This window comes from Pollicipes pollicipes, unplaced genomic scaffold (assembly GCF_011947565.3).
Source record: "Pollicipes pollicipes isolate AB1234 unplaced genomic scaffold, Ppol_2.1 Scaffold_7261;HRSCAF=8764_pilon_pilon_pilon, whole genome shotgun sequence".
In the NCBI taxonomy this organism is placed as follows: Eukaryota; Metazoa; Arthropoda; class Thecostraca; order Pollicipedomorpha; family Pollicipedidae; genus Pollicipes; species Pollicipes pollicipes.
The window spans coordinates 4,237,693-4,252,765 of record NW_023597054.1 but is presented as its reverse complement, the minus strand read 5'-3'; the positions used below and the strand labels follow the sequence as shown (position 1 = coordinate 4,252,765).

The following is a 15,073-nucleotide window of genomic DNA, read 5'->3' as shown; positions in this document are numbered from 1 at the left end:
GGCTGTTAAGCCGGTGAGGAGTGCGACTAGCCGGACTGCTCAAGCCGCGCAAGTTCTGGTAAGTTGGCATTAAAAGACGAGTGCTGCCGGCGGCGCTCGTTATTGTATCATGCTGGCGGCGTTTGCATAAGCCTCCTGTGCTTCATTATGCGACGTCTTGATTTCGTGTTTTCATCGACCATCCGCTGTGATAAGGAGTCGGAGGTGATTTCTGACGTCCGTTGTTGTGTCCCCAGAACGGCGACGCAGGAGAGTCGAGCTTGCCTTCCGGGATTTTGGCGAACGAGGAGCTGCTGCCCAAGAGGGTCATCAAACAGTATAACATGACTACCACTATGTGGGAAGAGCGCATCAATATCTGGTAGGTGCTAGGAGTGATCTGGATGCGATTCCCTTGGTGCGCTCCTGTATTTCAAAGAGGCATCGTGTTTACCAGATGTCCCCGGTCCGCAGTTATACAGATAATTACTGGCCCAGTGGACTCGGCATGATCCTGGAACCAACTCCAGACAGATATGATGTTTGATGTTTGATGCTTGCGTGCATGTCCAGAGTTCTGAAGTAACCTTCATCAGACTTGGATCTCAAGTTTCGGTAAATCTTGGTTCTGCATTCCACTTGCCCCGTGTGTTGTAGCCTGCTCTGTGTGTCGCGTGTGTCGGTATGTGGTGCCTGTTCTGTGTGTCGCGTGTGTCGGTATGTGGTGCCTGTTCTGTGTGTCGCGTGTGTCGGTATGTGGTGCCTGTTCTGTGTGTCGCGTGTGTCGGTATGTGGCGCCTGTTCTGTGTGTCGCGTGTGCCGGTATGTGGTGCCTGTTCTGTGTGTCGCGTGTGTCGGTATGTGGCGCCTGTTCTGTGTGTCGCGTGTGTCGGTATGTGGCGCCTGTTCTGTGTGTCGCGTGTGTCGGTATGTGGTGCCTGTTCTGTGTGTCGCGTGTGTCGGTATGTGGCGCCTGTTCTGTGTGTCGCGTGTGTCGGTATGTGGCGCCTGTTCTGTGTGTCTCGTGTGTCCGGTATGTGGCGCCTGTTCTGTGTGTCGCGTGTGTCGGTATGTCGGGTGTGGTTGCCATGAGCGTTGTCACCGCTGAGACGGGGAGGCTGGCCGGGCAGGTACCAAGACCACAAGGGCATGTCGCGCGACGAGGCCGAGATGGAGTACCTGAAGATCGCCCAGGACCTGGAGATGTACGGCGTCAGCTATTTCTCCATCACGGTCAGTGCGGCACGGCCCCGGCCCTGCCGGCCTCGGGCTGCCGCGTGCCGAGCCGCGCGGCCCGTGTTGTGGTTGGACACCGCTCGGCTGTTAATTATGTGTGCACAAAGACGCATGATTAACACATTGCCATTAATTAATGGTGATGAAATGTGCGAACACACTGATTAAAGGCAGGCAAGAGATATTGTATCCACCCGTCACCAGTGGCATTAGAAGGAATGCGAGCACAGGAATGGCAGAGATATAAACCATGCAATGGTATGTCCGTCCCATGATAATTTCCCATGAATGGTTACGCTTGTTTCTGTTTTAGCACTCGCGTTCGCGTATTTTTGGCATGCCCTTATCCACAAGCATCAACCTGCAAGGGATACCAAGGCTGCGTGCTCGTGTGGGATCAGGGTGAACAGCTAGTCGGTGTTCTGCTCACCCCGTGTCCGTATCACCCAGTCTTGTCGCAGCACCCGAAGACAAACGCGCAGAGCTTGCAGTAAAATTACTTATATGACCGCCTTAGCAGAATCTATGCGGCCGTCTAGTAGATATTCGCCCTTCAATATCAGCTGTTTTTGTATGCTGCAGCCTGCGCCATTAAATTTTTGGAGGCTTGGTGGGGACACACCGGATTCCAACGAACTGGCGACTATCAAAGGTGACGCATCCGTAATGGGGAGCGCGGGTAGCCGGCCCGTTTTGTCCGCGCATCCGGCACATGTCTACTGCCCACGGGCGGAGCGGCCGCTCTCTGGCCTCGCTGTGACAGGTCGTTGATTTAACGTCTCCTACCGCGCTCGTCACGGCGAAACGTTAAGAGCACGCCAGCGGCGGCGCTGACCACGGGAGGCATTACCGTATCACCGGGCACTGTCTGCATGGTCGGTGAGGATTTCATGCCGCGGTTACCTGTTGCGCATTTGCCAAACTTTACTGAATGAGCCACATTGCCAGGGAGTTGTGTCCAAGCTTGAGCTTCTCCGTTGTTGGCTTTTGGCACTGAGACCTTGTGTGACCCCAAGCGTTCTGGTGTTACATTATTACAGTACGCAGTGCATTGCAGTAATTCTGGAAATAATCACTACAATTAGGTCCTATCGGTCTGTGTTAAGAATGTCAAAGATTGACGAAACCTCGAAAAACTTCAAGAAAGGAAGAAATGTGGTTTACTTCTGTTCTCGCAATGATCTTTGCTTAATCTCGTAACAAGCACAGCCCAAAAAGCAAGCACCTAATATGCAAGGTTGAAAGTACATTTCCAGAGATCACAAACAACAAATCCGCTGTTATTTTCATCGACCAATGTTATATAGCTATAAATATATATAGCTACATTACATCCATAAAGATACGTACACATGTAGGGCCAAAAGAGTAGCGCTGTTCGGTACTATATTGTGTCATCAGTACGTTGGGGTGCATTGTAGGCTGTTAATACAGCATAAGAACTTTGGGCTCGAAATTCCGGAAACACTGAGTGAGCAAGAGGAAAATAACCGACGGCTAGAATGCTAGGATCTGTGATATGACTTTGCTCGTGGTGACGAGTGGACAGTGTGAAGCGCAGATTAAATCTCCAAAACCGAAGGCGCGTGTTAGACAGAAAACGTCCGATCCTTATGGACTTCTCCGGTATAACGATGCCATGGTTGCCAGTAGTCCAAGCCTCCACATTATAATACTCGGTACGTTGCATTATGCTATTGGCTATTCGAAACACAGGCGTCTTGGTCTGAGCCGACGCCTAAGTAAAAAATGTGCTCACTAAAAGTGATACCACAGTAATAAATAAGCAAACTCCTATATGCTAACGCACGCACTCGGTACTGTGCTAACGGCTGCTTTAAACTCAGACAGCTTTGCCGAAAAGCCTCAGTGACCCATTCCGAGTAAAACGTGAAAAATATGCTGACCACAAACAGTAAAACAGTCATCCAAGCTCTAGTCCCAACACCTCATACACTGCATTATGCTATGGGCTGCCCAAATTACAGGCTGACAGCTAAGCTGGAAGGTTGTTCCGAGTATCAGGGTAGAAAGTAAATTGTTGCGGGGCATCAGTATTGGAAATGAAGACTGCCCAACCATTTCTAAACGTACTTTACCTGACAAAAACGCCGCTCAAATCACGTCGCAGAACGATGTTTGTATGTTCAGTCTCTTACGGACGTTGCAGTTATGCAGTGATTCTAATGTCTTGATATCCGCGCTTTTCTTTGCCGTTGCTAGAATGTCTACTTTAAGTTGGTGTTCGTTACACTCTGCTCTATCGTGCATGTCTATCCATCATGAGGGATGTGGACGCATTCCTCAAACGTGGTTCCTCAGGTATTTATTCAATCGGTTTCAAATGGGGGCGTTTTGCTTTTTTATGTCAAACGTCCCGGGCATGTTACGAAACATCTTATGTGCTGTGGTATTCCGTGTACAAAAAAGAAATGCCGTTCAGCTTATAAATACATGTATGACTCCAGCTGGAAGCGGTGGATGCTCCAGGGATGATTGTATCAGCATATGTGTCACCTACCTAATTTTACCTGCCATAGCCAGGTAATGCATGGACTGTAAACGATGCCATTTAATCAGTACCTCCTGGTATACTGAATGTTATTGTTTTCTGCTGAAGATGTCATAATGCGTAATAAATGCAAATACAGATACCGTGATATGGTGTAGCATATGTATACTTTATCGACATACATCAGTATCTATATGCATATATATATACATATATATATATATATATATATATATATATATATCAAAACAGACTTTGGAGTTTCACCTTTTATGTAATACTTTATCAGGAAGGCCTCGATGTTCCACCGCAAGCTCACAGAGACAAGACAAAAAAATGTCAACGCGTGGGATGATACTTGTTTGGCGCCACGACGAACAAATTTGGAAGGTGGCAATAGCAGCTATTATTGGCATGCACGGATGCACGCGAACAAGTCGTAGAACGATAGAAGAGGAAGGTATACGTGTATGGTTTGTGGTCCCCGGTGGCAGCCGATTGTGCAGTTCCCATTCTATTACAATGTGGAGCTGTTTTGTGTCTGGCCAATACTCCTCGGGGATCGGCGCCGGGCCGTTATGCACAGCCGTCGTGCGTCATTTGGCCTTTTGTGGGAAGCGTATCGGCTGAGACGGTCTTTTGCCCCCAGAACAATAAAGGCTCGGAGCTATTCCTGGGCGTCGGTGCTTTGGGCCTGAATATCTACGACAAGGAGAACAAGCTAACGCCCAAGATCTCCTTCCCCTGGTCGGAAATCAAGAACATCAGCTACGACGACAAGAAGTTCACCATCAAGATAGTCGACAAGTCAGCGCCGAATTTCGTCTTCTTTTCTCAGAATTTAAAAATGAACAAGCTGGTAAGCCAAGCACTATGTAGAGTAATGTCATCTGTCTCGAAGTAATCGGCCCTTCGAACAGCCGTCAAGCTTTTCGGCAAACCAATCAGCTGTTTCAAATCACCCGATGTTTCGCAGCCTCATGCAAAGCGCGCCACGTTTATGTTTCGTACACGCCTGTCTGAGTAAGGCACCCAGTGGCACCTGTACGTGGCGCGCGACCGATTATTTGACGTTTGATTGGAGTTGCGGTGTGAGTGTGTGTCAATCGCTTGTCAAAGGCTTTGCCGGCCTCTATCATATGAACAGTAGTTGTATTGTTCCGACCCTCAGCGCGTGAGACGACGATAGCCAATTGGTCACGGCATGTGCATTTAACCCGTCGTAAATAATCGGTCATGTGAATGCCTATTAACCCCGGTCATATAGCAGGCTGTGATCTAGTGCAATACGCGTCATGCTGCGACGGAGCAAATCCTACAGCCAGTCTCACGTGGAAAATACACCGGCACAATTGTTTGTTAAAAAGCCGGCGCTACTGTGGCCACCACGGTCGACCGGGAGCTGGCGGAGCTGCGGCGAATCCTTGAGCCACTCTGACCCAGCAGATGCTGACACCCGACAGATCCTGGACCTGTGCATCGGCAACCACGATCTGTACATGCGGCGTCGCAAGCCCGACTCGATGGAGGTCCAGCAGATGAAGGCTCAGTCGCTGGAGGAGAAGAAGAGGTGGGTGCCAATCAGTCAGGTGGTTGCCGTCTGTGTGTGGTGTGATGCTATGCGGGCACGACACGCTCGTCCACGTGAAGCAGACCAATTGGCTCGCGCACACTTTTTATGGGTGTGTCAGAGTGCGAGAAAGAAAGGACTGTGTGCGCTTCGTGCGTCTGATCGGAGTGCACTGCTTGCGTCACGCGGTAACACTGCGTTCGCGGCTGCACGTTGGCTGTCTGATGCTGGGGAGTGCTCGCGCCACGGTCAGGTTTGATCGGGTTAGGTGGCGACGGCGGCTGGCCATAGCCATCTGAGAGACCGGCGCGCGCCGCTCCGTGATTGGAGCACACGTGTCCAAAACGAACGCATGCAAAAGTGGCATTGGGTGTGGCGGCATACACAGTGTTGGTGTGGTACCGATAGGCAGTGGCTGTGATAGGCTGTGTTGTCAGGTGTGTCATCTGGGCGCCCGAGGCCGCAGGCCATTATACTCTAGGGGCAGTTTGACAGTTGGTTCGTTCGGGGCAGACCGAACGACGACGCTGACGATGCGAAGAGACGCCATTTCGCCCTGGGCACAGTGCCGACTAGCGAAGCCGCTGTTCATTGGGAGTATTCTACGGCGGCAGCGCTCACGTTCGAAAGCGCAAGCTGTTAATAGTATGGTGCCAGGCGAGATCTACACTGCTGATAGGTTACCGCTGCAGTCAGTCAGTCCCCAAATCCAAATAGTATCATCAGCGGAGGTGTCTTAGTCTTAGAAGGTCTTAGAGTCTGGACAAGATCGCGGCGTTAGGAAACAGGTGGCGCGGCGTCCCGCCCGACGGGAGTCTGGAGTCGGGAGTCAGTCTGAGTCGGGGGTGGCGCCGACGGGAACAGACGGCGCGGCGTCCCGCCCGACGGGAACAGACGGCGCGGCGTCCCGCCCGACAGGAATAGAAGGCGCGGCGTCCCGCCCAACAGGAATAGAAGGCGCGGCGTCCCGCCCGACGGGAATAGACGACGCGGCGCCCCGCCCGATGGAAAAGGCTACCGGCGGGCAACACCACATGCCTGGAGGTAAGCCATCAAAGGCTGCCGCTGGAGAGGCCGAGTGTGACCTGGGCCGAAGGCACATGACGTCATGCGCGGCTGCTGTCAGTCACGCTCCAGCTGGCCTCAGCAGGAGGCTGGCGCAACAGGTCCAGGGCGGCGACTAGCAGCTGGACCGACGGTCAGAATGCCAGGCAGCAGCTGGATGGACAGGATCAGAAGACCCAGATGACTAGAAGGCTCACTCAGGTAGCTGATGCAGTCAGAGCCGAGACGAGAGAAGGTATCACCCGTCTGGCACCATGCCTGGCCGGGCTTCAGATCGCGGCCGCCAACACGGCGGCCGGAGAGCACGCCTGCCGCTTGAGCAGGACCTGCTGCCGAAGCCTCTGCCCTGGCTTTGGTGACCATGCTGCGTAAGGGCGGCCGTGCCGACCGCTGCAGGCGGATGCCCGCCCTGTACAGCCGCGCACCAGTAGCAGCACCAGAGCCAAGCTCGCATAAATACCGTCTGGCGGAAGGACAGTTAGCGGCCGCGTCTGCTGGCTTGACCTGAGACGAGCGGCGCCCTGCCGGCCGGGGCTCGGAGGAAAGACGGCGCAGGCTGCGGCGCGGCATGGCAGCGCTGGCGCAGAAGGCAGCCATCGGGGACTACTGCCGATGCCTTCGGGCATGCTCGGTTCGAGTCGCCGGCGGGTTGGAGGGGTTGCCAGCCGAAGACAGTCGAGTGTGGTCAGCGCCGATATCATCAAGCTGCCGGGGCTATGGGCCGAATGTACTGAAGGGGTGCAGCTGACAAAGCTCACGGAGTCCCAGTCGGGCACCGAGGCGGCAGCACGCGACCGTCGCTCCCGGCTGAGTGGTGACACCGCCAGGAGGGAGGTCACGTGAGGCCGTCTGCTGCCGCTCCGGCTGAAGAGTCCGAGAACGGCTGCCACCAGACGGCAACGAAAGCCGTCGGGTCCTCACCGGCCACGCGCCTGCAGCCTGTTTGGCAGAAGAATGTACCAGGTGACCGTAGAAATCGGCAGGCCTTCAGGACACCTGAGACTCAGTGGGCTGCTCGAAGGAGAACATTGGAGCCGGGCTCCAAGGACGGGTGAAGACTTAGCAGGCTGCTTGAAGGGGAACATTGGAGCCGGACTCCAAGGACGGATGAAGACTTAGCAGGCTGCTCGAAGGGGAACATTGGAGCCGGACTCCAAGGACGGATGAAGACTTAGCAGGCTGCTCGAAGAACATCCAAGCCAGGCTCCGAGGACGGGTGAAGACTTAGCAGGCTGCTCGAAAAAGAACATTGGAGCCGGGCTACAAGAACGGGTGAAGACTTAGTAGGCTGCTCGAAGAAGAACATCGGAACCAGGCTCCAAGGGCGGGTGGCGTTCGATGAGTTTGTCGAGAGATGGTCTGTAAAATGGTGGCTTGTTTGAAGCGATTTGTTGGATATGTGTGTTTTTATCTCCCGTGGTCTCTCCCCAGGCGGCCTTTTAGGCAGGGAAGCGGCAGTGTTACGATGCGCGCCGGCGGCTCCGCCAGCTTCCCGTATTTGCGTGAACTCGCCGACCTTTTGGGGTCGTGGAGTACGGTGGCCCCCGGCCGGTGGGCGAGCGGCCCGGGTAGACAGTCGCTACGTGTGCGCCTCGGGCGGGTCCCCAGATTCTTGCTAGAAGCTGTGTCCAGCGTGCTTCTGTGTGCTCGGTGTGGATGGGGCGCGTCTGAGACTGGTCGGGCGTGAGTGGGGGCTCGGGAAGGCGGGCGGTGGTAAGCTCTCGGTAGGCCTAGCGATCAGGCGTTTGCAAGTGTGACCAGGGCCACCCGGGGCACGGTTCGAGTTCGAGTTCGGCCACTATGAGCAGCAGTAATTGAGGCCGGGTTTTCTCCATCGCCAGCCTGCGAGGGCTGTGTGCTGGAGGTGTTTTCGATGGCAGTGCAGGTCACGCCATACTGAAAACGCCAGTCTGCCGAGCCAGTTCGCAGGACTTCAAACATATCTGATGCATTGTGCATTTGACGTGAAAATGAGTCAGTACCTATGAATTGGAACTTAATTAAATGAAATGGCAACCGTGGCCCTAGAATACTGAAACGTCATTTCTGTACGTGTTGCTGTTGCATGTGTGCTCATGGCGGACATAATGCCAATGATCTGTGTATGTTGCCATCCCCGATGTTTTACCACGTGGCAGTCCCTCGTACTCCCCGATGTGTCAAGCTTTGAGCAAGCCAGGGCGCTCAGTTATAATGCATTTATTGCCTGCGCGGAACGTTGGCTGGCATTGGACATCGACGTCCCATTGATTGGTGAGCCTTTTCGTCTCACCAGTAAGCATTGGAAGGATCAGACCAGGCCTGACGCTCCGGGGTCACCGCCGCTGCGCAATTCATATATCCACGATGTCATCTGTCTCAGCTGTATTGGGGACGTTGCTTTCAGATTAGAGTGAGCTTCGTTAGAGTAGAGCTGAGGATTTATCGGCCCTGATTGTCTTCTGCTGTGCCACGGACTGCTGTACATTACGCGAATGGCTACATTTCGGATACGTTATGGCGGCGAGGTTTTGGCCGCCGCCGGAGGGCGTGTCGCGCGTGCATGCCGGTGTAGAGAACGGCCTGTGGCGGTGCGCCGTGCTGCTGCTCATCGGTAAATGGGTGCGGGGCTGGGGGCCGTCTGACCTGCCGCTCCGATCAGCCGTCTCGGGCCGTGGCGGGGGGCCGTCGGAACTGTCGTTCCGATCGGCCGCCTCGGGCCGTGGCGGGGGGCTGTCTGACCTGCCGCTCCGATCGGCCGTCTCGGACCGTGGCGGGGCCGTCTGACCTGCCGCTCTGATCGGCCGCCTCGGGCCGTGGCGGGGGCCGTCTGACCTGCCGCTCTGATCGGCCGCCTCGGGCTGTGGCGGGGGCCGTCCGACCTGCCGCTCTGATCGGCCGTCTCAGGCCGTGGCGGGCCTGTGCCTCAGTGGTCGGTGGGCCGGGCGTCAGTGATGGTGGGCCGGGTATCAGTGATCGGTGGGCCAGGCATCAGTGATCGGTGGGCTGTGCCTCAGTGATGGGAGGACTGTGCCTCAGCGATCGGCGGACCAGGATATAATTAAGTCCGCTGGGATCTCGGAATGTAACGGATAGGTTGGCTCGCATGTGAATTCAAGCAAATTGTCGGGGCGTAAGCTACCAACTTTGCTGGCAACTTTGGGAACTCTTTGGAAACTTTTCCCAAGGGCAGCGATGACGAAAATAAAAAAAAAAAAATAATGAAAGGCGCAGGCTCAAGCCCCACTTATCCCGTCGTAGCTCCAAATATATTGCCCAGTGCTGATTCGAGTGTCTAGAAAATAGACACGGTGTGGGATATTTTCTAAACACTTGAATCAGATGTGTATCAGTGAATCTGAGACCGGAATCAAATGTGTATTTTGCCGTTATAAATAGGTGGCAATGGCAAAATACATATTTTCCATGGTCGTAATTTCGTCAATCGAAACTTTGCAGTTTAAGGAGGAAGGGTTCATTCAGAGCCTCGCACAACTGCTTTTCGGGCCTATAAACGTGCAAATGACAAGAACAAACCACAGCCACCTAGGCGCTTGCGCTTGCCGTGCGCTTGCACAGATATCGTTGGAGAGAGCTGCCACGGCGTCGCTGTTGCCTGTGTGACGGCCCATGTCGTTGCCGGGACCCGCACGTGTCGCCCCGATGCACAGGTGCCACCACTATTCATCTGACGACCTCACCTGAAGGACATAGGACTTCTTGGCCTGAAATGTGCAATCAATATTAAATTGACTACTTACGACGGACTTGACTTACCAAAAGACATGGCATTATTGGTACGTGCCTCTTAACCCTCGGGATCCACCACTGATGGCACCAGGGCCTAGCAGGTTTCAATCGCACGTCAAAAGATGGTCGAGGAAAGTCACAGAATTCCATTATTTTTGTATATTTTTTCCTTGATGGCATCTTCTTCACTTGCATATACATTTTTGGTTCGGGCGTTGCTCTTCAGTTACTCGATTTTCACCCCATGTCTGATGTCTGGTAGTTGTCCAAACGTCTGCGTTATTTATGGTGAAACGCGGCTCTTGAGGCATGTAATCAGCAGTGATATCTCACTATTGGCCAATTCATTGCCGTCTGTCGTTGGAACACTTGGTGCTGCGTCACCACATACAAGTACATCCCAATTCATTGACAATGAGCACAAAACAGCCGATGAGATGAGATATATGCGTGATGCTCTGTGGCGTCATATATGTGTGGGTGACTCGGATTGGTGGCACGCTAAAGGCTGCACAACTTCACATGCATCAAGCTCAGAAAGGAGAGGATTTGAAGTTTTCAAAAGGACATGGCTGTGAACTGCAGAGAATGACCATGACAATGTCCATCTCAGTTTAAACCCGCCATATAAATATGGAACAGTCCCTTCACGTGCCTTCTCGGCTCGCACCTAAGAATGCGCTAGAGGGCTGGGTCACGTCAGGGGACAAACGCCCTTATGAGCGTCGCCTCTTCGCCATCTCAGCGCACGGCCCGGATCGTGCAGGCTGTCGTCTGCCTGGGGTGCTACTCGCGAGTCTGACCGGGTAAAAGAACTCGTGGGCGCGCGTTTCCTCATCACCAGCGTGACCCTGGGCGTGCGCTGATCCTAATAACCCCGTCTGCGGGCGGACCCTGCCAAATTGCCACGACTCACTGCGGCCGCGCAGCAATATGGACGCAGCTGCTTTGTAGTGTTGCCCCGCACCAATAATTCACAATGACCATCTGTTACCGCCGGCGCTGGTTGTCTACGATATTGTCGCCGTCATCTGCAGCGGGCGGTGATTGGCCGGTGGCGGCGCTGCGGTCGGTCTGCCGAGCCGTGGACACCAGCATCGCGCCGCCGTACCCAGTGTTGCATCCAGAGGCGCGGGGCCATGACCTCCTCTTGTACCTGAAGGGTCCCGAAGGGTCCCATTAACTCGGAATAGGCGATAACTGGCCAAAGGGACGTTTCTTTTAACTCAAAACACAGAACGGATTTATTGTATTTGCATGCGACCAGAAATATAAAATGACCTTTAGCAAGTAACTGATTTTTTGTTGATTGAGAGGGATCATTTTGGTTGTGGTAGGTTTTAGTGCTCATGTCGCTGTTCATTAGCCCTACACTGTTGCCGGCGTCCCTAGATGTCCATTTTTTGGTGCACTCCGATCAGTAAGGAGCCTTCCACGTAGCCCTTGATTCCTTCAAAATTGCTCTGGGGACCCTGTCCATTTGTCGGGCTCTGCATGCTTAACTGCAGTGGCACTTTTCAGCGATTAAGGACCTTGCACGAATTCTGTAGAGGGCCAAGAAGGTCGCTGCCGCGAAATTCAACAAGCTTCTCGACATCGCCAAATGTAGTTGCAAGTCCCAGCGCAGCTGCAAAGGCCCAATTTCCCGCCGACTGCCGCAAGAGATAGTTGCCCTACTGAAGGATCAGTCAGACTCTGGCAGCACGGCCAGACAACTCCAGGGGCGTCCTGTCTCGGTCGCCAGTGAGGTGCTTGTTGCTGAACCACAGTGGCCTCCCCCGCCGGCTGCTGAGCCCGTGTCGGCTGATGGGCCCCGTCGGCTGCTGAGCCAGCGGCGGCCGCCAGTGCTGAGCTTGAGCCTGCTCCGGGATCAAGTGGTCTCGGCGCTGGCGAGTCGGCCGAAAGTATGGGTTCTGACCCGGCTCCGTGCATGACAGACGCTGGTGACGACGAGAGTGTGGGTTCTGCCCCGACCCCGTGCATGACGGACGCTGGTGACGACGAGAGTGTGGGTTCTGGCCCGGCTCCGTGCATGACAGACGCTGGTGACGACGCCTCTGTGCGCATTCCGAGTGGCACTGCTGTCACCGCAGATGAGAGCTTTAACGATCGGACGAACACCGCTCTTGCGGTTAACCGCTACGCTGTCTCGAACCGGACGGCTGCTGCCATTACCGACGCCTTGCAGCAAGACAGCAGAAATGGACTGGCTGCTTCAGATATCGTAAATCCTAGGAAGATCTGGGCGAGACGGAGTGAAAAAGGAGACGGCTCGTCAAAATGCTGAATCGATCTACATGTCAAGGTTTGTCCAGCCTCGACTTTGACGGCCGCAAAGACAGGACCAACATAACTCACAGCCGTCGAAGAACGTTTGGCTGTCATCGCGGAGCCAGGCAGCCGCAACGTGGCCCACTTCACGCCCGAATTCCGCCGCGCCCTCCGTCTGCGCGACGAACTACACTCCGTGAGCCTGCAGTTCGGCGAACGCATCAAGGTGCTCGGCTGCGATGACACGGCCGTCAACACCGGGGCGACAGGCGGCGTGTTCCGGCTGTTTGAGCTGGTCACCGAGTCATCCGTGCACTGGTTCATCTGTCGGCTGCACGGCCACAAGGTAAACCTCCGCCACCTGCTGCTGAGCCGGGACGGCACGACCGCGGGACCGAATTTTTTCTTGACCCATCGACAAGACCTGCGCCGAAGAGGTCTAGGAGAGAGACTTTGTGGCATTCAAGCGTTTGTCGGGTCACTTGCCTGACCTGCCGGTCCACGTGATCCAGCAAATGAGGACTGACCAGCACTTGCTGTCCGTGCTGGCCTCAGGCGTTGAAAGCGGTATAGTGACAGCCCGACCGCAAAACGGACCAACAAACCGCGCCAGGTAAATATGAAAACACATTGCCTTCGAGTTCATAGCCGTGAATGCCGAAACTTAATCACGGTTCTTTTGGTATTTCATGTGCGCATTGTCAAAGGAAGTCTTCCATAAGTGTACGGGGTTTTAAACTGAATTAGCCATCTGGAAGATCATTCGGTGGCAGGCATAGCCCTGCCCCTCTTTAGACCTAAACCCTTCTTGTTTCTGAGGTACACGCCCGCGAAGAGGTGCAGGCTATTTCGGGGAGAATGGTTCAAAGTTCGCCAGGCATCCATGATGTCATATTAACGTCAGTGCAATCCTGCGGTTCCATGGGCCATGCGGCGATTAAGGCAACTAAAAATATTGTCGAGTAGTTCATATCTGACGTTCGTAAGAAGGTTTTCAGATGTAACGGTTGTCGATTCGCTCTCAATCAATGGTGTGCGAGGTGCGATGACAGTCAATCGATGGCGTATTGCGAAGCGCATTTGCTAAACCAAGAAGCTGTGTTGTCAGAAGCATCCATTTTCAAGGATACCAGTAGTATAAATGAGCGTATTTTACGATATATGCTTGCTTTGCTATCTTCAAATGTGGAACATTTTCTTTCAGCGCTTATTCAATACCCTACGTTATATCATAGTGTGTCGTTTCAGTTTTTCGTTGGTTCGCGCTTTTTCCATAAGTCTATTTTCCTTGCCCTTGGTCGCCGTACAGCTGATGGAATGGCAAGATTTGATTGGTATTATTGTGACGTCATAGGTGCCCAGATGATTTGGAAAGTCTCCCTGAAATAGTCTGCTCATCCCTGCGGATGTGTAGCTCAGAAACTAGGATTTAGGTTAAAGAAGGACAGGGCTGTGAGCTGCACCGAATGATCTTTAAGACGGCTATGTAATTTTAAACCTCTACACAAAGGCTGAACACTCCATTTAATGTCGATATTAGTCGATGTATAAATTAAAAGTGTATTCATGATAATGGGGTACATTGTTGTTTTTTTTCTTTTAAGCAACTTCACGGTTATTATGCTGTCCTGACAGCCTTGCGTCCGCCGCCCGTGGTCGTAGCAGCAGGCCACAACGCGGCAGCCGTCGCCGCATTATTCCGCCCGTCCGCTGTCTGCAAGCAAGTCCTGTCCTGTCTAACCTGTTGGTATCACAGCAGCAGTTGTGAGTTACTGATTCCTGCGCAAGTCCCATTGTCACTTGCCATGCAATTCACCAACTTAACCTAACTTAGAGTAGCCCATATGTTAGACATCGTCTCAATTCACCCATTGTTGACAGCATCACTTATGATAAAAACGTGATAAAGCTCATATTTTTGGCTGGTTTGAACATGCATTAAAAATGCAGTTGCAAGTGCTTCAGGTCATTTGTGTAGGCTTGCTGACATCAGACAAAGTTCAGCATTTTATTCAGGTCATTTCTCTGAGCTTGCTGACGTCAGAGAAAGTTCACAACACACAAATGAAAACACTTTAAATCGTTTTGAACAACTTATTTTGATTGTCATGGTTCACCTATGTCAAGGGCAATAATGGGTATGCTCCACAAAACAATCTCTCTTCTCCAAAAATAACACAACTTAAGATGACCATGCCAGTATTGTTGCTTGTTTTTTTCAGCTGCAGCAAAGGCATCTATTTAGGCTTGTTTATTCACATTTAATGACAAAGTCTGAGATGCTGGCTTCACATTTTAAATGGGATGGTCTGACTTTTTGCCTAATGCTGATATTTACCTCGTGTTATAATTGCTATGCAGGTTAGAGTATCCCAGGGTTAACATAATAGTGTATGTATACAGTAGTCATTTGCCAGCCAGCAAACCGTGACAACTATGGAAAACATCTAGGTTAAAGCAACCATGAGGGACCACTTCAAGAAATTTGGGGGCAAATAATCAGGACTATAGAACCGAATAAGCCCATTGCATGCCTTGTGACATCGTAATTTGTCTTACGGCAAAACTCGATGGATGAAAACAGAAAATGGCTAACTCTGGTTACAAATTATGTGATGAAAGCAGGTAAGGTAAGCGATTACTTGGTCCACAGGAGACTTACTGGCTTTTTCAGGGCACACTTTTCCTGGTTCCCCAAATCAAGAAGTCAG

General features: G+C 52.7%; 1 protein-coding gene across 1 annotated transcript in view; it reads left to right on the top strand.

Annotated features, from left to right (window-relative positions):
- Mer (ezrin/radixin/moesin family protein merlin) overlaps nt 1–15,073 on the top strand; it is an 83,126-nt gene that overhangs the window by 13,578 nt on the left and 54,475 nt on the right. The window contains exons 7-10 of the mRNA XM_037237628.1: nt 237–361; nt 1,110–1,212; nt 4,377–4,586; nt 5,191–5,297. Of these exons, the coding sequence (XP_037093523.1) occupies nt 237–361; nt 1,110–1,212; nt 4,377–4,586; nt 5,191–5,297 (545 nt within the window). The remainder of the gene's footprint in view (nt 1–236; nt 362–1,109; nt 1,213–4,376; nt 4,587–5,190; nt 5,298–15,073) is intronic.